We start from the raw sequence: 24,680 nt of genomic DNA, 5'->3' as shown, positions 1-24,680 counted from the left end.
TCACCTGTCCTAATATCTCCTTATGTCAAATTTTGTTTGATCACGCTTCTGTGAAGTACCGTGGGATGTTTTACTACGTTAAAGGCGCTATATAAATGCAAGTTGTTGTTGTTAGTGTAAAACGTGAGATATAGGATCAGCCGCCTGTTATACACCTCTCCCGATTTTCATTTCCACTGAAGCCAATGGAATTCTGATATCGCCCATTTTACACCAGCACCCAAAGTCAAAATAAACCCCGGTGACTCATATTGGGGTACACTTCTACAACTGCCAGCAGCTCCCCTGTACTTTACGTCAGTGACCATTCTTCATACAGGAGGCTAGGTTGGGCTAGTTCATTATGCAGGCCATCACAGCTGAGTTAGATCCTATCCTCACCCAATGTCCACACACACACACACACACACACACACACTTTCCAGCAGAGGTCCTTGGACAGTTATCATAAGAAGGAACCCTGCTTGATTTACTTTCCTCTCCTTAGCCCAGGGGTAAAGAGGCTAATTGTAGCATCCCTAATGCCACCCAAGCTAAGATGAATTACCTTAGCACAGACCAGAAGTCTAACCTGGCATCCTTCTTGTCTGTGTAATTCAGTACTGCACTGTGACATTGTTACCTTTACCTAATGAGATATGGGGGAGCTTGTAACAGTTTTTGTTAAGCAGATTTGTAGAATTCAATGCTGAGGAAAAGTGCAACTATAACATTTATAATGTAATACCTGGAGAACACACAAACCAAAACATGTTTCAGTAATGGAAGAAAGGCACTAACAATCTGCACAGGTTCCTCATACAGTACCACTAAGGGATGGTTCAAGTTAGCCCATTTTGGGTTTATTTGAGAACGATGTGAATTTTGCCCCGTTTGGATCTTTTTGGGTTTGAGCTGCCCTATTCCTTTAAAAATACAAACCATCTCTTTGTATGTTGCCATTTCCTCTATCTGGCCATGCGATTCTCTGTTGTTATAGTGATGGATGGTTGCTGTGGTTGCTGGAGCTATTATGAAAATGGTGGTCAGCTGGCTGTACTGTGGACCCAGGTATCCAATCCAAGGTGTTAGGAATTCAGGTTTACCATAAAGAAAGAAACACTTGCATTTATATAGTGCCTTTCACAACCTCAGGGTGTCTCAAAGTGCTTTACAGCCAATGAAATACTTTTGAAGTGTAGTCACTGTTTTAATGTGGGAAACGTGGCAACCAATTTGTGCACAGCAGGATCCCACAAACAGCAATGTGATAATGACAAGATTATTTGTTTCAGTTATGTTGGTTGAGGGATAAATGTTGGCCAAGACACCGGGGAAAATTCCGCTGCTGTTTTTCAAAATAGTGCTGTGGGATCTTTTACGTCCACCTGAGAGGGCAGATGGGGCCTCGCTCAAGGTCTTATCTGAACAACAGTGCAGCACTCCCTCAGTAGCTAACCAAACACTCAGCAAAGAAGAAGAGATATTAGAAGATTACCATAGCAGCCCTGTCTGCATTAATGACAATGCACCACAGACCACCAGAAAATGACTGGCGAAGTTGGTGGGATAAAGATGTTTGTTAGTGTGTTAGAGAGGCTGCACACTGGATACGTCAGGGGCATTAAAATTCACCTCAGCACCCTAGGCGTGGGAGGGAAAAATATGCCAGGGCTCCTGCCCTTATCATTATCTAGTGATTCCTGCTGGGAAGTATATGTGTAATGCTCCCAAGATCAGAGAGCCTGATCAAACTGTGGAAAACTCTCCAGTGGTTGGAGTCATACCTAGCACAAAGGAAGATGGTAGTAGTTGTTGGAGGCCAATCATCTCAGCCCCAGGACATTGCTGCAGGAGTTCCTCAGGGCAGTGTCCTAGGCCCAACCATCTTCAGCTGCTTCATCAATGACCTTCCCTCCATCATAAGGTCAGACATGGGGATGTTCGCTGATGACTGCACAATGTTCAGTTCCATTCACAACCCCTCAGATAATGAAGCAGTCCGAGCCCGCATGCAGCAAGATCTGGACAACATCCAGGCTTGGGCTGATAAGTGGCAAGTAACATTCGCGCCAGACAAGTGCCAGGCAATGACTATCTCCAACAAAAGAGAATCTAACCACCTCCCCTTGACATCCAATAGCATTATCATCACCGAATCCCCCACCATCAACATCCTGGAGGTCACCGTTGACTAGAAACTTAACTGGACCAGCCAAATAAATACTGTGGCTTCAAGAGCAGGTCAGAGGCTGGGTATTTTGCGGCAATTATTCTAGCTATACAAAACCCTGGTTAGACCGCACCTGGAGTACTGTGAGCAGTTCTGGGCACCGCACCTTCGGAAGGACATATTGGCCTTGGAGGGAGTGCAGCGTAGGTTTATTAGAATGATACCCGGACTTCAAGGGTTAAGTTGCGAGGAGAGATTACACAAATTGGGGTTGTATTCTCTGGAGTTTCAAAGGTTAAAGGGTGATCTGATCGAAGTTTATAAGATATTAAGGGGAACAGATAGGGTGGATAGAGAGAAACTATTTCCGCTGGTTGGGGATTTTAGGAGTAGGGGGCACAGTCTAAAAATTAGAGCCAAATCTTTCAGGAGCGAGATTAGAAAACATTTCTACACACAAAGGGTGGTAGAAGTTTGGAACTCTCTTCCGCAAACGGCAATTGATACTAGCTCAATTGCTAAATTTAAATCTGAGATAGATAGCTTTTTGGCAACCAAATGTATTAAGGGATATGGACCAAAGGCAGGTATATGGAGATAGATCACAGATCAGCCATGATCTTATCAAATGGCGGAGCAGGCACAAGGGGCTGAATGGCCTACTCCTGTTCCTATGTTCCTATGTTCCTAAGTGACTCACCTCCTGACACTCCAAAGCCTTTCCACCATCTACAAGGCACAAGTCAGGAGTGTGATGGAATACTCTCCACTTGCCTGGATGAATGCAGCTCCAACAACACTCAAGAAGCTCGACACCATCCAGGACAAAGCAGCCCGCTTGATTGGTACCCCATCCACCACCCTAAACATTCACTCCCTCCACCACCGGCGCACAGTGGCTGCAGTGTGTACCATCCACAGGATGCACTGCAGCAACTCGCCAAGGCTTCTTCGACAGCACCTCCCAAACTCGCGACCTCTACCACCTAGAAGGACAAGGGCAGCAAGCACATGGGAACAACACCACCTGCACGCTCCCCTCCAAGTCACACATCATCCTGACTTGGAAATATATCGCCGTTCCTTCATCGTCGCTGGGTCAAAGTCCTGGAACTCCCTTCCTAACAGCAGTATGGGAGAACCTTCACCACACGACGGACTGCAGCGGTTCAAGGAGGCGGCTCACCACCACCTTCTCAAGGGCAATTAGGGATGGGCAATAAATGCTGGTCTTGTCAGCGATGCCCACATCCCATGAACGAATTTAAAAAAAACTCGCTATCCAGGCTCACTCATGGGCAATGGCCATCTAGTCAAGGAACTAGAGGGTGGCCAGTGCTCGTGGGACCCCACCCTAGCCTTCAGCAGAAGGGGGGGTGGGGGATTGGAAAAGAAAAATATCTTTGTACATGATGGCTAGTTAACATTTCCTGGTATTGGGTTTACCGGGAGTAAACTGGTTTTAGTGATGAACACTGTCACCTAGTGGTGCAAGTTAAATAACAAAACACTACACCGGGGTAACAAGGTAGAAAACTGGGAGAAAAGGACACCTATGGGCTGAATTACAACATAACAGACACAGAGAGAATAGAATTCTCCCACACAGCAGACCAGGGATCACATATTTTATTATTGAAAAATATTTTAAAGTAATCCTTTTTATATTTATTAGTTGACTCAACATTTTCCTCTCTGTCTCTGAAAGGTGTTGGTTACTGAACATTCAATGCCTCATTCTAAACAATATATTTGCTAAAAACATAAGCAAAGCTCAACCACAATTATTAGCTAGATGCAATATTGCTATGCTCCATAATTCTTTGTCACTTCCAGCCAAAGAGCTTTGTCTCAGCTCCCTATCGAATGACATCGACCTATAAGCAACAGCAAAAACTTGCTCTTACATAGAAACATAAACATTCCAAAGAGCTGCACAGAGGCGTGAGTTTAAAAAAACTGATAAAGAAGCAAAGAAGGAGAAATTAGGAGGAATGACAGAATTCTTGGAAAATGAGGTGAATTTTAAAGAAGGTCTTAAAGGGGAAGAGCGATGTGGAGAGGCAGAAGGGTTTAGGGAGGGAAATCCTTTCAGAACAGGAGTGATGGGCAAGCAGGGCTTAGTGTGAGACAGAATACGGGCAGCAGACATTTGGATGAGCTGATGTTTATGGAGGGTGGAGGTTGGGAGGCCAGGAAAGACAGAATTGGACTAGTAGAATCTGGAGATGACAAAGGCATGGATGAAGGTTTCAGCAGTAGGTGGAATGAGGTAGGGATGGAGGTGGGCAGTAATTAGTGGGGACAGAGCAATCATGGGTGGGTTTTTTAAGGAAGGGGGTAATGATAACAGTTTTGGAGGGGAACAGTGCAAGAGGAGAGAGGGCCATTTACAATATTGGCTAATATGGAGGTCAGGAAGGGAAGATGGATGATCAGGAGTTTAGTGGAAATAGGCTCAAGGAAACAGGAGATAGGATTGGGGGGGGTGGGGGACGAGGGAAAAGCTAGAGAGAGAGAGCTGGGGACTAAATTATTAAAGAATGGACAAACTTGATCAGTTTTAACAGACACAGATCATTCTGTATAATTATCTGTGTATTCAGGACAACTCAGAAATTATACAAAGAATTGCAAAGAATGTACAGCACAAAAAATGGCCATTCAACCCAATGGGTCCATGCCGGTGTTTATGTTCCACATGAGCCTTCTCCCACCCTTCTTCACCTAACCCGATCAACATATCTCTCCATTTCTTCTCTCTCATGTGTTTATCTAGCTTCCTCTTAAACGGATTTTTGGAGAGAGTAAGATAAAGTAAAACTGGAATTGTTTCTATGTTTCCTCAATTGGACATTGGGAAATACTGTAAACGAGCACAATGCCGACAAAATGAAAAACATCAGTGATGTGAAACATATCTGTCATCAGAATCAAAAGAGAAAGGATAGAACTGTGAGCAATGGCATAACATCGAGATCTGGGGGCACATTTACCCAGACTGTCCACATTGCCCTCACAAGAACGGGACTGATGGGCAAGTGGGACCTGGTATGAACGGGTCCACAGACTGTCCACAGTGCTCCTCTCCCCCATGCCTGTGCTGGGTGCCAGGCAAGGGCACTATACCTGACATGTACAGTGCCTGTCAATGCTTCAAATCACCCAAATCTGCTGTCCCAGGCCATTAGAATGGCCCAGGCACACCCCCAAGCACGGCCCTGGCTGTTGACAGGATCTTATGCCAAGCATTAGAGACGGAAACAATCGCAATGAACCAAGTGGCCTCCTCCTGTGCTGTCAAATTGAATGATTCTAATAATAAAAATTTAACTTGGAAATCGTTCTATTAACAGTAGGGTGCTTCAAACTAAACTTTCTCCCAATGAGTTTGACTTTTTTTGTCCCTCCCTTATAATCTTTCTTGATTACTTCCTGTTTTTTGGATGTTTCCAGAATACTGGCAAACAAGGCAAGTACACAGTTCAAATTGTTCTATAATTGTCATGCACATAACAAGCAACTGTGTCTGATATAAAAAACAACTGGTAATGGTTATTAAATGGTTGAAATGTTCTGGGCAGAGAGTAGTTTACGAGTCTCTTGTGGTGTTTGAATCCTAGTAGACAGCCTGTTTAGAACAGGTGTGAGTTTGTCCCTTCTATCTGCAATAGTGAAAAACAAATGGCAAAACTCAATCCATTTTCTATGTGCACTCTTTCTATTCATTCCTGTTACACGTGGGCTGTTGAACTGGATTAATAACAGCTGCAGATGAAAGGATGGATTAGCGGGGCCTTAATGGGACCACAGAGGGAGAAAGACAGAAGTGAGGACTTTTTCTGCAAAATGAACTTGAGTTATTTTGACTTGAGCAGTGGGAGAGGTATTGACTTCTTATTTAAAGGGGCTTTCCGGGTTTGTACATGTGAAAATTATGCAACAATGGGAGCGGTGTGGTCCTGGTATCGAATCATCAGTCTCGACTCCTACTACAATTTTTTTTTAATTCGGCATGAGTAAAAACTGAAATAAAAAGGCAGAAACTTCAGTGCAAAATGTTTGTGTTACTGTGTGAGCCATTCTAGTTTAAATGGTAGCATTCCAAGGGATTTCCCTGACTGAAAACTCCCTAATATGGTGACAACACCCCATTTAATTAACTTGCGCAAGAATGTTGAAAAACAAGCGGTTTGTGACATTGATCCAAAAATGTGTATATAAAACCTCTTGCAAGTCCAGCCAAATGTTTATCAATTATTTGAACTTTCAGAACCACATGAGTCACTTCACCAGATGAAAAACGGAAAGAAGCTAAGTTCAGGTTTATGTTTTGCCCTAATGCCTCAGCGAGTTTATCCAGTGGGTAACTGAGCCATATAGACCTGGAAGCTCTCAGCCTTGAGATGCTCAAATCGGCGATAATATCCCATGGGTTGAGGAGGGAAAAATTCATCCAGGGCTCTCACCCCTGATTGCTGCACACACTGGCAGTGCGTGTGTTTGTACGGATGTCAGATGAGGACAGAATCAGGTTCAACTGTAATGCCTCCCATATTCAAACAGCCTGCCAACACTATCCAGGCTCACAAAATGGTAAGGTACCAAAGGGTGACCAGCCCCCGTGGAATCAAACCCCAGCAGAAAGTCAACACCTTCAGGAGAGGGGGAAACAGGAGTAAACCGACAAGGAAAAAAGGTGTCTGAATAGTCACGTAACATTTTTGAAATATTGCATCCTATTCTGTATTTAAAATGGGGACATCACACTGTACATCTCCTTTATACTAAGAGGAATTAAGATGGGATCTCGACTGGATTTTCCTACATTTGCTGTTCATTATTATTCCAAAACTGCAGAACTTAAAACTGCCTGAATCATTCTGCAAGTATAGAATCATAGAATCTTATAGCACAGAAGGAGGTCATTTGGCCCATTGTGCCTGTGCTAGCTCTTTGAAAGAGCTATCCTATTAGTTCAACTCCCCTGCTCTTTCCCCATAGCCCTGCAATTTCTTCCTTTAGAATGGGCACCTCATTCTATTCAGTAAAGACATGTCCTTATATAGCACCATATCCCATCTCTCAGAAATGTATCAATGGCTTCACATGAATTATTATGAAATCCACTAACTGTTGTTATGTAAGCAAACATGATAGCCATTATGCACACAGAAATATCCCAAAAATAAAATTAAGATGAATGACTAGTTTTCTGGTAGCGTTAGTTGAAGGAGGAATGCTGGCTAGGAGAGCAAGGAAACCCTTTGCTCTTCATAGTATCATAAGTATCAAAGTAGGTACAGCACAGGAGGAGGCCATTCGGCCCATTGTGCCTGTGCCAGTTCTTTGAAAGAGCTATCCCATTCCCCTGCTCTTTCCCCATAGCCCTGTAATTTTTTTCCCTTCAAATATTTATCTAATTCCCTTTTGAAAGTTACTGTTGAATCTGCATCTATCACCCTTTCAGGCAGTGCATTCCAGATCATTACAACTCGCTGCGTGAGAAAATGTTTCCTCATGTCGCCTCTGGTTCTTTTGCCAATCACGTTATCTTCTTTAGATAGCGCCATGGGATTTTTAAATCCATCCAAACAGGTCATCAGTTTGACATCTCATCTGGAGGAAGGCACCTCCAACAATGCAGCACTCACTCAATGCTACACTGCAGTGCCAGTTTAGGATTATGTAGTCCCAGATCTACAGAATTGGGCTTGACCCTGCAATTTTCTGACTCCGAGGTCAGAGTGATACTAACTGAGCCATGCTGACAATTTCAAAACAAGTTAATATTTTTTAAGACTATTGTATTGCTGTTTAATACAAATGTTTGTTGGCTCGAACAGGATCTAACAGCAGTAATTGTTTTTCCTTTGCTCTGACCTTTTGCTTGTGAATGATAAAGCATGTTCATGTTTTGCAACTTTTGATGAGTCTCCTTATCTTTGATCAAAACGGATGTAACTTTCTTCTCATAGAGTTGCTCATTCTTTGAGTCTGTCGTTTAACTCTTCACAGCCAGAAAAGAAAGCAACATCTCTGTAAAGAAATTCCCTCTCCTAACCCACTTACTCCAGGTTCCATTTGTTGTTGCATCTCCTCTTTCTGCTGGGAAGATACCAAAATGTGCCAGGCTGGATAGGCTGCAGTTTTTTTTCCTAGATAGGTGCCTGAGCATTAACTTTAAGAAATCCAACTGCATAACTTTTTTTTTAAATTATAAAATTTTCTTAACACATTTATTTGTTTAGAACTTTAAAAAAAATCTATGGGGATAAATCATCAAAAATTGTAACATTTTCAACAAACAATATTTTAACTGGAACGAGATCCCGGAGGGAAATTTGTACTGAGGGAGTTAATTTAACAATGACAGGACTTCATGGTAAAATGGGATGAGGAATGCACAGTGTGCTCTGGGGAGAAAGAGCTACTTTGTGTTTGAAAGCCCTGGTTTGCTTTTTCAAAGAGGCCTATTTACGAATTACGTAAATTTCAAAGTGACAATCTAATCATCGCTGACTATGGGGCCAAGTCTATAACAGGACGATTGGTAAGTCAAATTCCTTTAAAGCCGTGACAATTCAATTTATCTAACTATCGAGTTCAAAACAATTTACTATAGTGCTGATATTTAATTTCATTTACAGATAGTCGCATCCAAAGTCTACTTGTGAAAGAATTTTATATTCCATAACGAATAGTATTATCAGAAATCTGCTGTTATAACACTTTGTTTTCTCTTGAAGCACCAATGAAATGTGGAGAAGAGCTCAAACCTTCCTTGCTAAAATGAAACCTCAGTCAGTTAAAGTTATTCTGCTGGCCCCGGCAAGTTTTGAAAATTTAACTCTCTTAAATTTCTGATATATAAAGCAATCCAGCTCTAATACTATTTTTCTACTGATGTTAATTTTTTAATGTTTCCCTTGTTTGTTTCCTCTTCTCTGTGTCGATGCTGGTTTGGGTGGGTGGGATTGTCCAGCATGTAATTGTTTCACTACACATAGTTGAAGCTGTTCCTTGGTTGATTTCCAGAAGGGGGTGCTTGAGTGCTTTGTTAAGAAGACCTTCAACATAGCAACAGATTTCACCTCTTCATACAGATCAGGCACTATAAACAGGAGACATAATAAGTGGTCTCTCTCTGAAAGTCTCTCCTCTGCAACCACAGCAACCAGAACTAAATTAGAAGTGTGGTTTGGTTTACCCAGATGGCTCATTGAGTTTAGCCAGTGAGAAGATAAGGCCTGCAAACCAGGAAGGTGCCAGGTTCTAATCCTTAGTCTAAACTGTGTTGTCTGATTTCAGCTGGGGCAGTGGGAGAGGGGTTACAATTATCTTTACCGTCACTTGGCTTGGGGAGGGGAAATTGGCTAGGGCTCCTGCTTCGCCACTGATCCCCAGCAGAAAGAGTACTTGTGTGGATGGCTTTTTGTGACATCCTCATGGCCCACCAACAATAACAACTTGCAATTATATAGCGCCTTGAATGTAGTAAAACGTCCCAAGGCGCTTTAGAGGAGTGTAATCACACAAAAATTGACACCGAGACAAAGGAGGAGCCATTAGGAGAGGTAACCAAATGCTTGGTCAAAGAGGTAGGTTTGATGCAGCATCTTAAAGGAGGAGAGAGAGGTGGAACAGCAAAGGGGTTTGGGGCAGGAATTCCAGAGCTTAGCACCTAGACAGCCGAAGGCGGGGCTGCCGATGATGGGGCATAGGAAGTTGGGGATGCGCAAGAGGCAAGAATTGGAAGAGCACAGAATTCTCAGGGCTTTCTAGGGCTCGAGGAGGTTACAGAGATAGGAAGGGGCGAAGCCACAGAGGGATTTGAACACAAGGATGAAAATTTTAAATTCGAGGCGTTGGTGGGCCGGGAGCCGATGTCGGTCAGTGAACACAAGGGTGATGGGTGAACGGGACTTGGTGCAAGTTTGGATACAGACAATGAGCTTTAGTCGAGCTCAAGTTTATGGGGGGGGTGGAAGATGGGAGGCCGACCAGGAGAGCATTGGAATTGTTGAGTCTGGAGGTGACAAACGCATGGATGAGGGTTTCAGCAGCAGGTGGGCACAAGTGGAGACAGGCGATATTACAAAGGTGGAAGTAGGCGGTCTTGGTGATAGGGAGGATGTGGAGTTGGAACCTCTCATCGGGGTCAAATAGGACGCCGAGTATGTGAACAGTCTGGTTCAGCCTGAGACTGTGACCAGGGAGGGGGGTGGAATTGATGGCTAGGAAATGGAGTTTGTGGCAGGGACTGGTTTCAGTCTTCCCAATGTTTAAAAGGGAAGAAAAGTGGCAAAAAGAAAGATATGCTGCAGTAAAGGAACCTGTGCAGGAAACTAGGATGGGGCAACAAACAGATTAAGGGTGGAGTTGGACTGCCACTTTGAAGTGAGTACTGGTATTAGTTCCTGACCTGACACTGGAGGGGATCAATGTGAACCTCCGTGAAGGAGGCGGTCTCTTGAATTTGACACTACAGGGAGGATAACAACAGTCAGTATGCTCCAAAAATAATTCATAGTATGAAGCGCTTTGAGGCAGTAATGTTTCAAGCTGATAAGGCACTATATAAATTCAAGACATTTTCAGCTAGTTTACATTGACTCAGCTAATAAAGGTTTTACTACTGGCTACTGTGGTCTCTGTCACTACCTGTGTTGCCGTTAATTAGAATCCAGTACAGCTGATTCCACAACGCTTTTTAATAGTATAGAGCCCTTGTTATGTATGCACACAAAACAACTCCATCAGATACATTACTTTCTCCCTTGATAGCATGGACTGTTTTTTTGAGTAAGGTTCCACAGACAGTGAGAACCCTCCAGTACCTCTCCTCAGTAATCATTCTTGATTGTGAGCCTTGAAAGTGTTGGCTGTCTGATCGCAAGGGGTTATCATAGAACCATAGAAGTTTATAGCGTAGAAGGAGGCCATTCAGCCCATCATGTCTGTGCCAGCTCTTTCTCAGAGTAATCCCATTACCCTACTTTCTCTCTATAGCCCTGCAACTTCCTCTGCTTCAAATATTTATCCAATTTTCCTTTAAAACATGGAATGGTCTCTGCCTCAACTACTGCCTGTCGCAAAGTATTTCATACTCTAACAACACTCTGAGTAAAGAAATTGCTCCTAACCTCTCTCCTTATTCTCTCAAATAAAATTTTAAATCGTTGACCCCCTTGTCACTAATTCCACAAGTAGAAGTAATAGTTTTGTCCCCAGTCATCCTAACAAAACCCTGCATAATTTTAAAAACTTCTTTAGCCCCTGTATCTCAAGTTTCTCCTCTATAACTATAGCTTCCCACCCCTGGCATTACAGTCTCCAGAGGAACTCTCACCTATTCATTCTTTCTTTTCTTTCATGGTGTCAGCCGTGGCTCAGTTTAGCATTCTTTGCCTCTTAGAGTCTGAAGGTTGAGGGTTCAAGTCCCACTAAGTGTAGTACTGAGGAATATTTCAGATGAGATATCAAGCCAAAATCCTGTCTATCTCCTCAGGTGGATGTAGAAGATCCCATGGTACTACTTTGAAGAAGAGCATGGGAGTTTTCCCTGGTGTCCTGGCCAATATTTATCCCTCAACCAACATAGCTGAAACAGATGATCTTGCTATTATCACATTGCTGTTTGTGGGACCTTGCTATGCCCAAATTGGCTGTCACATTTCCTACATTACAACAGTGACTACTCTTCAAAAGTACTTCACTGATTGTAAAGCGCTTCGGGACGTCCTGAGGTCGTGAAAGGCGCTACATAAATGCAAGTTCTTTACTTCTTTTTCCTCCACCAGAAAACTAAGGCCAATTGTAGTTCTCCTAACTCTGGTGATCAGCTACCTCAGAAACCTCTAGAGGGATGGAATTGAAAAGTAAATAAGTTATGTTAAACTTATATAGAACCTTGGTTAGACCACACTTAAAGTACTGTGCATAGTTCTGGTCTCCATAATATAAAAAGGATAGAGAGGCATCGGAGAGGGTGCAAAAAAGATTCACAAGGATGGTACCAGAACTGAGAGGATATTCTTATCAGGAAAGGATAAACAGGCTGGGACTCTTTCCTTTAGAAAAGAGAAGGTTGAGGGGTGACTTGATAGAGGTCTTTAAGATAATGGTAAGGTTTGATAGGGTAGATGTGGAGAAAATGTTTCCACTTGTGGGGGAGTCCAAAATTGGAGGTCATAAATATAAAATAGTCGCTAATAAATCCAACATGGAATTCAGAAGAAACTTCTTTACCCAAAGAGTGGTAAGAATGTAGAACGCGCTACCACAGGAATAGTTGAGGCAAATAGTATAGATGCATTTAAGGGGAAGCTAGATAAGTATGTTAGGGAGAAAGGAATAGAAGGGTATCCTGATAGGGTTAGATGAAGTAGAGAGGGAGGAGGCTTATGTGAAGCATAAATACCGGCATAGACCAGTTGAGCCAAATGGCCTGTTTCTGTGCTGTAGTCTCGATGTAACTGGAGATTGAACCTACTCAATACGGCTCAATGGCACATGGAGTGTGTTCACTGAGCCATTAAAGGGATGACCCACCTTTTTTAAAAAGGGCTCATAATGGATATCTCACCACTGCATTGGACACACCTGTTAAAACTTCAGAATTTCACCCCTTCACCTGCTCCCAGTCCCCATCCAGCCACCTGGTGACATTCTTAAAAAGACTTTTTTTTGTAAAGCTAAATTGAAGTTACCTCTGGTGTTGAGGCTCCCTCCATAGACATATTTCCTATGAGTATAGAAATGGACTAGAAAATATCCCTCTGCTCATCTAATGGCACAGCATGAAAAATGTTTTTTGTTTGTTCTTTGTAGCCATGGTATAATTTATTTAAAGGTACAAGAGCATCTAAAGAAGTAGTTTGGTTTGGACCAAATTCATGTATTTGTCAGTTTATTTTCTCAACTATTTCCTCCTCTTCTGAAGTCATTGGTACCTGGTTAGAATACAGTTCCATCAATATCCCCTCCTCCAGTACATTGCCCCAGCGGCCTTTACGTAGCTGTGAGCCTTGGCAATGAGTGCCAGTAGGCAACTCAACCATGAAGCAGTATCCTAACGAAGCCTGATCCTGTCCCACCCCGATATCCACACACATGGACTTCCAGCTAAGATCCCTGAACTTCGGGAGGGGCAGAATTCTGGCTGATTTACCCCTCCCTAATCCAGTACTGCTAAGGCCAATCAAAGAAACCCTACCACTGCCCCAGCTGAGATTTGTTAATTCAGCACAGACAGGAGATTGAACCGATATTTAGCAAATTAAACTAAAAATGTCATTGCTTTATTTTGGCAACATGTTGGATGGCAGCCCAGAGAACATTTTTAAAGTCAGAATTGTTCGACTTTAAGGTATGTCTCTGGTTATATAACAGCCCCTCAAAATTCCCATAACCGATGAGAAACTGTGTGTTTGTTATAAATCTCAATGACACACATTTGAACACTGTGAGTTCCTTTCCGGTCTCATCCATTTTGAGAGCTGCTCATTGCTTATAACTCACTCCAGACATGTCCTAATATGTTCATCACCTTCACACAATTCGAGCCATTTTTGGAGCACCCAGCTGGGGGCTTTTGCCTCCGTCATTTATCAATGTGTTCTCTGCTGCTTCCTGTCGCTACATAGAAACAATGTGGTTTGCATTCAGTTTCTAAGAAATGTTGTAAATTGCACCACAAACAGCCTCAGAACCTGATGGTTGCAGCACATTCCTAGTACCCAGTTCAAGTTCAGGGCTGCTCATGACTTAAACATACCATTCACAATGCGGACCTTTAGCAACTGCCATATGGCAACTGGATAAATTGGCTTGTCATATTGGAAGAAAGTTCCTCCCTTAGCCATGGGATTTATAAGGGCCCGAGACTTCGCTGCAATGGGGTTATTGGCGATGAGCGCCATAAGTTAGACCATTGTGCTCCCCGATCCTCCAGTGGCGAATTCACGAAACAATTTGCTAGAATAATGATTAGAATACGCTGCAGCGAGTATAGCGGAAGATCGGGAGCAGCGTGGCCAACATCTGATACACGTCCATGGTACCGGGGTCCAACACACAATGGAACAACAGGCTATTTAATGATTCCATAATAGTAAAAGAACGAAACAACTCGTGCAGGTTTCCCACTTTCATATTTTAAAAATTGATTAGTATGAATGGAGTTCATTTATTTCTTATTTTGTAATGAATTCTATTTGCTTGTAGAAACTTGGAAAATTTACAGCACAGAAGGAAGCCATTCGGCCCATTGTGTCTATGCTGGTCGAAATAGAGCTCCCCAGCCTAATCCTACTTTCCAGCATTTGGTCTGTAGCCTTGTAGGTTACGGCACTTCAAGTGTATATCCAAGTACCTTTTAAATGTGATGAGGGTCTCTACCACCCTTTCAGGCAGTGAGTTCCATCTCCACCATCCTCTGGGTGAAAAAAAATTTCCTCGGCTCCCCTCTAATCCTTCCAACAATTACATTAAATCTATGCCCCCTGGTTATTGACCTCCCTGTTAAGGGACATAGGTCCTCCCTATCCACTCTATCTAGGCCCCTTGTAATTTTATACACCTCAATTAAATCTCCCCTCAGCCTCCTCTGTTCCAAAGAAAACAACCCCAGCCTATCCAATCTTTACTCATAGCTAAAATTCTCCAGTCCTGGCAACATCCTCGTAAATCTCCTCTGCACCCTCTCAATCACATCTTTCCTGTAATGTGGTGACCAGAACTGTATGCAGTACTCAAACTGTGGCCTAACTAGTGTTTATACAGTTCTAGCATAACCTCCCTGCTTTTATATTCTATGCCTCAGCTAATAAAAGAAAATATCTCGTATGCCTTCTTAACCACCTTATCTACCTGTCCTGCTACCTTCAGGGATCTGTGGACATGCACTCCAAGGTCCCTCTGTTGCTCTAGAAAGATCAGGATATGATCAGGATTTTCGCAAAAAGGCACTAGCTGCTAAAACAAGGTCCACTAATTGTCAGTGCGAATCCCGGTGTCTGGTTCATTTCACTTCTGACAGTCTGTCTTCTAAGTAAGTGGCTGGTTATTTTATTTTAAACAAAGTGATGACATTAAAAGAGGCCTAGTTTCATAGAGAAAGACTGAAGCTGTTACCTCCTCGCACACGCAACCCATGTATTATGTATGCATATATTACCGGTTTATCTCACTCCCATTCTACCCCAAACAGGATTGTCACACCAACCTTTCTTTTATTATTCATTCTCGGGATGTGGGTGTCACTGGCAAGACCGGCATTTATTGCCCACTGCTCGTCGCTCCTTGAGAAGGTGGTGGTGGTCCTTCTTCTTGAACCGCTGCAGTCCATATGGCGAACGTACTCCCACAGTGCTGTTAGGTAGGGAGTTCCAGGATTTTGACCCAGCAACGATGAAGGAACGGCCGATATATGTCCAAGTTGGAATAGTGTGTGACTTGGAGGGGCACTTGACAGTAACAGTGTTCCTATGCACTTGCTGCCCTTGTCCTTCTAGGTGGTGGAGGTCGCGGGTTTCTGAGGTGCTGCCGAAGAAGCCTTGGCGAGTTGCTGTAGATGGTACACACTGCAGCCATGGTGCGCCGGTGGTGGAGGGAGTTGATATTTAAGCTGTGGAAAAATCAACAGTTCCCATCCCTGATCCCTGATGTCTGCTAGAAAGTGTGTGTCTACTTGTGCACATGTGCTTGCACGTGTGTGCTTGTGCGTGTATATGCTTTTGTGTGTGTCAGGTGACAACAGGATCAGACTCGACTATGATGCCTGTTGCTGCTGAGTAGCTTGTCAACACTCGTAGTCTAGGCTCATATGGAGAAGCTGCCAGAGCTTGTGAGAGAGGAGGGAACAAAATTTGGGGCGAAAAAAACCTAAAAAATATATAAATATACTTGTGATGTGGACTTCTACTCCCTTGTGTTTTGGCATCACTGATATTTTTGTTTCCTATTGAAGTGTATGTTGTGTGCCTCTTGATTTATTGCAGGAGAGAAGAGCCATATGAACAGTGGGCTTGAGGCAACATGGATGCTGGAACTGTGACAAGTTTATCAAACTTGTCCAATTCCTTAAATCACCTTCTGGGAAGCTATAAAGACCCAAAACTCTTGTACTGTGAAAATGGAGGATATTTTATTCGAATTCTCCCAGATGGACAAGTGGAGGGGACAAGAGACCGCAGCGACATATACAGTGAGAATTCTTTTTAGTCATCATGCGCACTGCATTGTTTAAGTATATGTGTGTTTGGACTTGTGTTGCTTGGCAACCACTTTGAAACTACCCAAGTTCAATTCACTAAGGACTTCTTAGCAGCCAGAAGAACAAGGATTCCAGCAAAGTTTCAGGGAAAAAAAACTTAAAAGAGTGATGCCATGTTGGTTTTCTAACACAAACATTGGAACTTTTTAATTTAAACTTTACAACAGGATGAAACAAAGTTCTCACAGGGTCACTGACTGTTGCTGTGTTACTGCACTTCACCTTTGAAATGCTTGTGTTAATCAAGTCCAGAAGGGATAAAGGTTTAAGTTCAAACAGTTTAATTTGTTTTTTTTTTCATTTCTCTTTTCCTCTCCCAAGGCCACACCCTCCTCGGTACTGCTCCCAAGGAGCAATTCTTCATATGTGAGTCTCGGTGAGTTATTTGAACATGGGCGGCATTACAGCTAATCCCAATCCTGTCTCCATCCGTGTCCACATATGTGTATTTTCAAACACTGGACGTCAATTAGGAGTGCAGGTTAATTTTTTCCCCTTCGTAGCCCTACCATACTGAGGCCAATTGTAGTGCCCCTACTACTGCCACTGCTGAGTTCACCTAACATGGAACGGACCAGGAATCTGGGACCTCCTAGTCTGTATAGCTTAGTATCATGCAGTGCATTTTCCATCAGGAGAGCAGGGGTTAAAGATCTCAAATGGGAGACGGCAATGTTGCCAAACTATGAGCAGGGTATTGGGATGATACCAATAATAGGAACATTTCATGATGAGGGGAACTAGATGAACCCACGATGAGATGCCTTGAGGGACTGGGTAATGTTCCGTTTTAGAATATAATGGGTTTACCCCTGAGACCTGGTGTAAATGCAGCCTAGGCCAAGGGAATGAAGATCTCTTGATCATTTGCTCTCTTTCTCTCTCCTCGCTTTCTCTTTTTCTTATTCGCTTTCTGTCTCTGTCTCTCTCGCTCATTTGGACTGTATGGTACAGGTGTGTTAGAGCATTGCCCCTTCACATTTAATTAGGTTAATTTTGTTTTGCTTTATAAATCGCTTTATAAGTCATATAATGTTGGGTCTCTTCTTCTCAAGTCATATCTTTTGTGATCTTACTCTATGCTGCAGTATTTTTGCCAGGAATTCTTTTATTCTTTTTCATATTGGTTAAACGAAAAGGAAATAAAACAGAACTGGGTGGAAATACGACATTAGTCTCACCACCGGTCCGAAGCAAAAAAGGAAACAGCCAGAAAAAGATCAAAGCGACCACATCAAGCGTACTGATCTTCTAAAGCTGTAGGACAAATCCTCATTGTTTAATCTGGATAGGCATTTCAGCACTGAACTCAGAAAAGAACACAAGACTCCATGGTGTGTTTCGCTATGAGTTAAGATGTTCTCTGTTGAGGCTGCCTAGCAGCTTAGTGCTGTTCCCTGTCAACGTGTTGCGTCAGAGAGCACAACAAAATGTTGGTGCCTGTGAAACTTTTCGTACATGGGATCTTCCCTCGTGAGAGATACTCATGTGCGCCATGAGCATGTTTCAGAAAATCAGAACCTCCCTCCCAGTGTGTTTTAGTATCTCTAGTTTTTTCATGTCATCATGATTATAATTCTCCTTCTTCTTCAGTCCAGCTCCAGCTGCAGGCAGTAAGTAGAGGAGTGGTGACCATTCAAGGGATTGAAGCTGAGCGCTTCCTAGCAATGAGTGAAAAGGGACAGCTTCATGCCTCGGTAAGCAGAGACCCTCATATTTCATCGGATTTTCATATTTGAATGTATATTGCACTATGCTTCTAGATTTAGAATGGTACTGGAAAGCTAAACCTGTTGCTCACCTAGATAATCCTGATAAAATCTTTTCACCATGGATTTTCCAATGGGAAATTTTATTTCCCGTTCCTGTCTTGAAGGTCATGCTGGGGTATGAATGCACAGGTGCCAGCCGTTCTCTGTTACCTCACCCATGTGGTCGTTCTTCATGTATTAGCCTAGACAGTGAGTGTTAGGGAGCTATTCAACTCAGAGAGGTATCATATTTGTCTGAAGCAGAAACAGAAAATGCTGGTTAGGCTCAGAAGGTCTGGCAGCACCAATAATAGACAAGTTAACGTTTTGGTTTCGGACCCTTCTTCAAAACAGTCCAGTCCTGACCTCACTAGATATCTGCACACATACTTTCCAGTGGAGGGGGATGGGGGGAGGGTCTCTGGATTGTGATCAGCAGCAGAACCCTAGCTGACAGTTCCCCCTGCCCTAACCTAGAGACACTGACGCTGACTTTTGTCCCTCTACCTCTACCCTGGCTGAGACCATCTGATACTCCATGTATTTTACAGAGTTCCTTCTGATGACAAAAACATTCAAAACTTTGCGAGCAGTATAAATGGGAAAAGTTCACCAATAAGGGAACCAAGTTCAGAACCTGGGACATTTCAATCTGTGTCGTTCAGTAACACAACTGATAACATTTAGTTACTAAACTACCTGGGAGCTTTGCGAGACACTTTATTGATTTATATTGCTCCAGGTAAAGCCAGTCAGTATCTCTTTTGCCTTTGGGATCCGGTCTCAGAAAAACAACACTACAACAACAACTTGCATCTACAGAGCACCTTTAACATAGTAAAAACGTCCCATGACACTTCACAGGAATGTAATCAAACAAAATTTGACACTGAGCCACCTAAGGAGATATTAGGACAGGTGACCAAAAGTCTGGTCAAAGAGATAGGTTTTAAGGAGCGATTTAAAGGAGGCGAGAGAGGTAGAGAGGCAAAGAGGTTTAGGGAGGGAATTCCAGAGTTTAGAGCCAAGGCAGCTGAAGGCACGGCTGCCAATATTCGAGGTATGACGATCTTTGTATGCTGCTCCCCAATTGCTCCTTGTAGATCCGTTGGAGGCCAGTGCACAAGCCTCCAGTGTATGCAGAGGCATAGGAACTGGCTCTGCATGCACATTTAGCAACACACCACATGGGATAGTTAATCCATAGGTAGCTTGCGAGACCCAAGAAACAGCGAACTTCCAATGCCATCAAATCTCCAGAAACTTCATAGTTTACACTTGAGAACACCATCACTGGCAGCAGAACTCATGTCGTCAGTCACCAGCACTCCAAGGTTAGAGGGACATTACATTAGACCCTGAAACTAATAGCGATGCCTTCCTGCTGTGTGTTTTCTTTTCTTTTCGTGCAATTTTCTCCACCAATTTTTTTCTATGCAGCTCTCCTTTCCTGAACGCATTGGCTCATTGGGTATGTGTTGTCCTTCAGTATTTCAACCAAGTGACAATTCTTCATGTATGATTCTTGACAGTGAATATCAGCAGGTTCTTTGACCATATGGGGTATCTTAGCCAAAGGAACAGTTATTCATTGATGAGACTTGAAAATGAGTACCAGTAGGGAATTCAACCACGACGGCATCGCAATCAAGCCTGATCCTGCTATCACTGATCACACATTTCCAACAGGGGGTTGTCGGATAGCAATTGGGATCAGTAACCCCTGCTGATCTTCCCCTCCTGGGGCACTGAGGATGATTCTATCACCCCTATCACTGCCCCATCTGAAATCAAAAAGAGACACAGGGTCAAACATGTGATCTCCATAACCTCTATGGCTTAGCTGTCGATTGGATAAACTTTCTTTCATGGCAAAGGATGAGGAATGAGGATGAGGAACCTGGGCAAGATTCCAGAATGTGTCTGACAATGTGGAACCATCAATGTTAAGGAGAGGGGTCAGAATACAAGTACCACTGCACTCTGGGCATCAGCTGTGGCTCAGTGGTAGCACTACTGCCTCTATAGCAGAAGGTTGTATGGGATCAAGGCCCACTCCTGAGACTTGAATACATAATCTAGGCTGACACTCTATTGCGGTATTGAAGGAGTGCTACACTGTTGAAGGTGCCATCTTTTAGTTGAGATGTTAAACAGAGGCCCTTACAGGTGGATGCAAAAGATCCCATGGTACTGTTGCAAAGAAAAGCAGGGGAGTGCTCCCTGGCCAATATTTATCCCTCAACTAGCATCACTAAAACTGGTCATTTATGTTATTGCTGTTTGTGGGAGTTTGCTGTGTGCAAACTGGCTGCAGCGTTTCCTACATTACAAGTGACTACACTTCAAAAAATACTTTGTTGGCTGTGAAGCGCTTTGGGACGACCTGAGGTTGTGAAAAGCATTGTATAAATGCGACTATTTCTTTTTACTTTCTATTTCACCACGGTAGAAACGCAGACATGTGCTGTACAATAAAAGGATTCTTTGATCACAAAGGGCCCTGCACAATGACGTGTTTGTCCATAACTGCTTCCTTCCCTCGTCTCGCCCTCTCTCGCTTTCCTTCCTTGCTATTCATTCTCTTGCTTCTTCCTGTCGTGCCATAAATCACATCCCACAGCTTGACTCCCCTCTAAGAGATAAGTATAGGGGAGGTAACATCTTTGTAAATTACTGTTATAAGACAAAGGAAACACCACTCACCTGCCCTCTCCGAGCTCAGGGAAGCTGCACTCCCCCGAAGCAAGGCAAACTGGAAGAGCAACTGGGATAAATCTTCAAATTCATAGTCCCTGGAATTAAAATATCAAATCAATGTCCTTTACACCAGCAAACAAGCTTCTCAAACTCCCTGCAATGGTGCAGTCCTGCACCACTTCTTCACAAAAGAAATGATCAAGGTTTGCAGTCAGACTGTGTATGCTTCTATACTTTTCTATGCTTTTAAGAAAAAGGCTTTCTCACCAATTTATCCCCTATCTCCCTTCTCAAAGCACTGATCCCTCACAAGTTCCATAGGCACTCACCACCCTCCAGAATCTCACCAAAATACACTGACGCCGATTTTAGAGGAGGGTGGAGGGGGAGTCTACAGTGCGGGTGAGCCACGAAGAGGGTGGCGAACCAGCGGAATCCAGGGGTGTGGATCTTACCGGGCGGGCCTCATTTCCAAAGATTTTCTCGGTGACCCGACTAGATCCACTATCTGTTCGGTGGGCGAGGAGCAGGGAAATCAGGCGGCAGCAGGGAACTTAAGTAGTGATGGGGGGGTGCCTCTGGACACGATCGGAGGGAGCCCGAGTCAAGGGAGGCCCAAGGCTTTCTTGTGAGGTCCGGAGGGGCACTCCAGAAGGAGCATTCAATGTATTAATTCATTCATGTAAAATTCCTCTATACTATTTTAACAAAGATTAAAATAAATGGGTTAACACCTTCATTAATATAATGGATAGGGGAATTTTCTTGTTACTAGTATCAAACAATGTAATGTGTGTCTTATGAGGACCAGTTTGGCTCAGTTGATAACACTCTTGTCTCTAAATCATAAGATTATGGTTTCCAGATTGACATTTCAAGGCATTAAACTGAAACCTGGTCTGCCTGTTCTCATGGATGTAAAAATCCCTTGGCACTAGTCAAAGGGAGTTTCTCTGATGTCACAACCAGTATTCTTCTCTCGATCAGCATTGCCAAAAACAGATTAACTGGTTATTCATCTCATTTGCTATTCGTTGGACCTTGCATTGTGCAACTTGGCTGCCACATTTGCCTACATAACAACTATGACTACACGTCAAAGGTAAATCATTGGCTGTGAAATGCCTTGGAATGCCCCGAGATCGTGATAAGGCACAATATGAATGCAAGTTCTTTCTACTTAACCCCAATCTCCCAAGAGTGTCCCCTCCTGCACCACTCTAGCATTTCCATTTCCCACACCAAGTCCTGTCTTTACTTTAGAATAAAACCAATTCGTTCCTTATTGACATTTCATTTTTCCTATTCGTCTCCTTTCCTCCCCTGAAGGCACAGACTTATGCTAGGCTACAATTGAACAGGGGGCCAGTTGCCCCATCATTACCTCATCAAAGTGGCCATTTATCATGGATGAGTTCTGACAGTGATCGTTGGAAGGTTATTTAACTGCGGGAGGGGACTGAATTGATCCTGGCCTCACCTGTTATTCACACAGGTCCAGATTCCAGCAGGATCATTGAATGGCATTCAGAAGCAGGAACCTAAGTTGTTTTTGTTTCCCTCCCTAGCCCAGGGGTACTGAAGGCAATTGGAGCACCCCCGACTGCAGCCCTTGCCGAGATCAGCTGAGCCAGCACGAACCAGGAATCTGAATGATACTGGGGCTAAATTGGTTAAATTATGAGACCAGCTTGAATAAAGAAGATTAAGGAGTGATCTAATTGAGGTGTTCAAGATGATTAAAGGAGTTGATAGGGTAGAGAGAGAAAAACTATTTCCTCTGGTGGGAGAGTCCAGAACAATGGGGTATAACCTTAAAATTAGAGCTAGGTCTTTCGGGGGTGTTGTCAGGAAGCACTTCTTCACGCAAAGGGTAGTGGAAATCTGGAACTCTCTCCCCCAAAAAGCTGTTGAGGCCAGGGGTCAATGGAAAATTTCAAAACTGAGATTGATAGAGTTTTGTTGTGTAAAGGTATTAAGGGATATGGAACCAAGGCGAGTAAATAGAGTTGAGATACAAATCAGCCATGACTTAATTGATTAGCAGAACAGGCTCGAGGGGCTGAGTGGCCTACTCCTGTTCCTATGTTCCCAGGACATACATTACAACAGTGATTACACTTAAAAAGCATTTTGTCGTCTGTAAAATGCTTTGGGATGTCCTGAGGTTGTGAAAGGTGCTGTGTAAATGCAAGTCTTTCTTTTTTCTTCCTATGTTCAAACTGGGAACTTCCTGGCCTGTGTTATACTGGGCGGTGCCCTTACCCATTAAGCCACTGAGAGGAGCTCTTTTCATTGTTAATTGTTGTTATTCCTTCTGTTTAATACACAGCCATCCCCGACGGACGAATGCTTCTTCCTGGAAACGCTAGAGGAGAACGGTTATAACACGTATAAGTCCAAGGAGTACGTGGAAAGGAACTGGTATGTTGCCATTCGAAAGAATGGAAATGCCAAACCAGGACCAAGAACAAACGTCGGACAGAAAGCAATCCTGTTTCTTCCCATGCAAGTTACAAGTGATTAAAAGCAGAAACGCAGCACTAAACAGCCACCTGATTTAAGCAGCCGGTTTATTTCTGAATGTACTGAAGAGGGACTCACGTGGATTAAGCAGTCGCTTGTCAATATGGTCACAGAGACTAGTGATAATGAGAGGCAGTGGAAGCGGCACCCATAGTTTTTTTCCCCCAATTGTCTCCCCTTTTCTACCTTCCTGCCCTGAAAGCCCTGACTCTCCCTGGGGAGGGGTGTGGCTCTACAGGCCCCACACTCCTGGTACCTCATGGGCACCATGCGCCTTCTGGTACCTCACTGAAGTGGCCATCCTTGATGAATGACCCTTGATAGTGAATGACCATTGAGGGCTCCAGAGCCAAGCCAATCTTGGCCTCACTGAATAGTATGTACACATAGACACTTAACAGCAGCAGTGGCTGGTTAGAGATTGGGACCAGGGGCCCTGGCTAATTTCTACTCTCGCAAGCCCAGGGCACTGAGGGAAGACAAATGTGCCTCCCTGACTAAGCCATGCAGACCAGAGAAGGTACCAAGGGCCTTCTGGAATTGTACAGTTCATTAACATATCTTTACAATGGGAGAGGGGGCACTAGGGACCTGTGTTGAGCAGTCATTGTCACCTTCTATAACTAACGTTTGTAGAGAGTAGATTTTCTGAGACCTCGCCTACAGTGAAGTACTTGGCCTGCCTGGGGGTTGCCAACTCTGGTTGGACGTGTTCCTGGAAGTTTCATCACATCGCCTCTCGGCTCCAACTGCCCCGCCCAGTCAAACCAATTATTTCTTCCCCCTAGCTCCAATATTTTATAACTAGCAAACAAAAGTGTTCAAAGAAAACAGAAAAAAAACACACAAGTTTTTTTTTAATGCCCTTGCAATTTTTTCTCCCAGGTCGCTCTGGGCAGTGTCCAGGAGATTAGTCTTTGATCCCTGGAGACTCCGGAACAATCCTGGAGAGTTGGCAACCTGAGGCCTGCCGCAAGCCTGGACTGGAATATCACAGGGAGACTGCCCGCAGTTTTTTGATGCATAGCTGTTGGTGGACCAGAAACCTCGTTTTAAGTGAGGACTCAGGAAAACCTATTCTCATAGTTGGGTTTTAGGGCATGATATATCAGCTTTTGTCACCTAATTTCAAAAGTCACCTGCTTTAAGCAGCCAGCCTGAGAGGTGACAGATTAATGATGTGAATTTAATTCACTGTAGTCTCTGTATACTGTAAGCATGGATCCATTCCTTAATTGTATGGATGAGATCAGTAAAAAAATTGTGAAATCCA

The 24,680-nt window shown here is 43.5% G+C and overlaps 1 protein-coding gene and 1 long non-coding RNA gene across 5 annotated transcripts in view; one reads left to right on the top strand and one right to left on the bottom strand.

Annotated features, from left to right (window-relative positions):
• The window catches only part of LOC137332331 (uncharacterized), a 42,033-nt gene that overhangs the window by 6,468 nt on the left and 10,885 nt on the right, over positions 1 to 24,680 (bottom strand). For both annotated transcript variants that reach the window (XR_010965632.1, XR_010965633.1), the window contains 2 exons: positions 20,888 to 20,976; positions 15,381 to 19,965 (listed from right to left, as the gene is read on the bottom strand). This is a non-coding gene — a long non-coding RNA (uncharacterized lncRNA). The remainder of the gene's footprint in view (positions 1 to 15,380; positions 19,966 to 20,887; positions 20,977 to 24,680) is intronic.
• Positions 1 to 24,680, top strand: part of LOC137332330 (fibroblast growth factor 1-like) — a 25,912-nt gene extending 1,232 nt beyond the window's left edge. Inside the window, exons 1-4 of one of the 3 annotated variants that reach the window (XM_067996078.1) lie at positions 8,212 to 8,705; positions 16,156 to 16,361; positions 18,024 to 18,127; positions 23,214 to 24,680. In XM_067996078.1, coding sequence (XP_067852179.1) covers positions 16,193 to 16,361; positions 18,024 to 18,127; positions 23,214 to 23,408 — 468 coding nt within the window. In that variant the 5' untranslated portion in view covers positions 8,212 to 8,705; positions 16,156 to 16,192 and the 3' untranslated portion in view covers positions 23,409 to 24,680. Of the gene's footprint in view, positions 1 to 8,211; positions 8,706 to 16,091; positions 16,362 to 18,023; positions 18,128 to 23,213 lie in introns of those variants that run through there. The other 2 variants (XM_067996079.1, XM_067996080.1) reach the window with 2 other exon arrangements.

This window comes from Heptranchias perlo, chromosome 14 (genome assembly GCF_035084215.1).
Source record: "Heptranchias perlo isolate sHepPer1 chromosome 14, sHepPer1.hap1, whole genome shotgun sequence".
Lineage (NCBI taxonomy): Eukaryota > Metazoa > Chordata > Chondrichthyes > Hexanchiformes > Hexanchidae > Heptranchias > Heptranchias perlo.
This window is presented reverse-complemented; position numbering and strand designations above follow the sequence as displayed.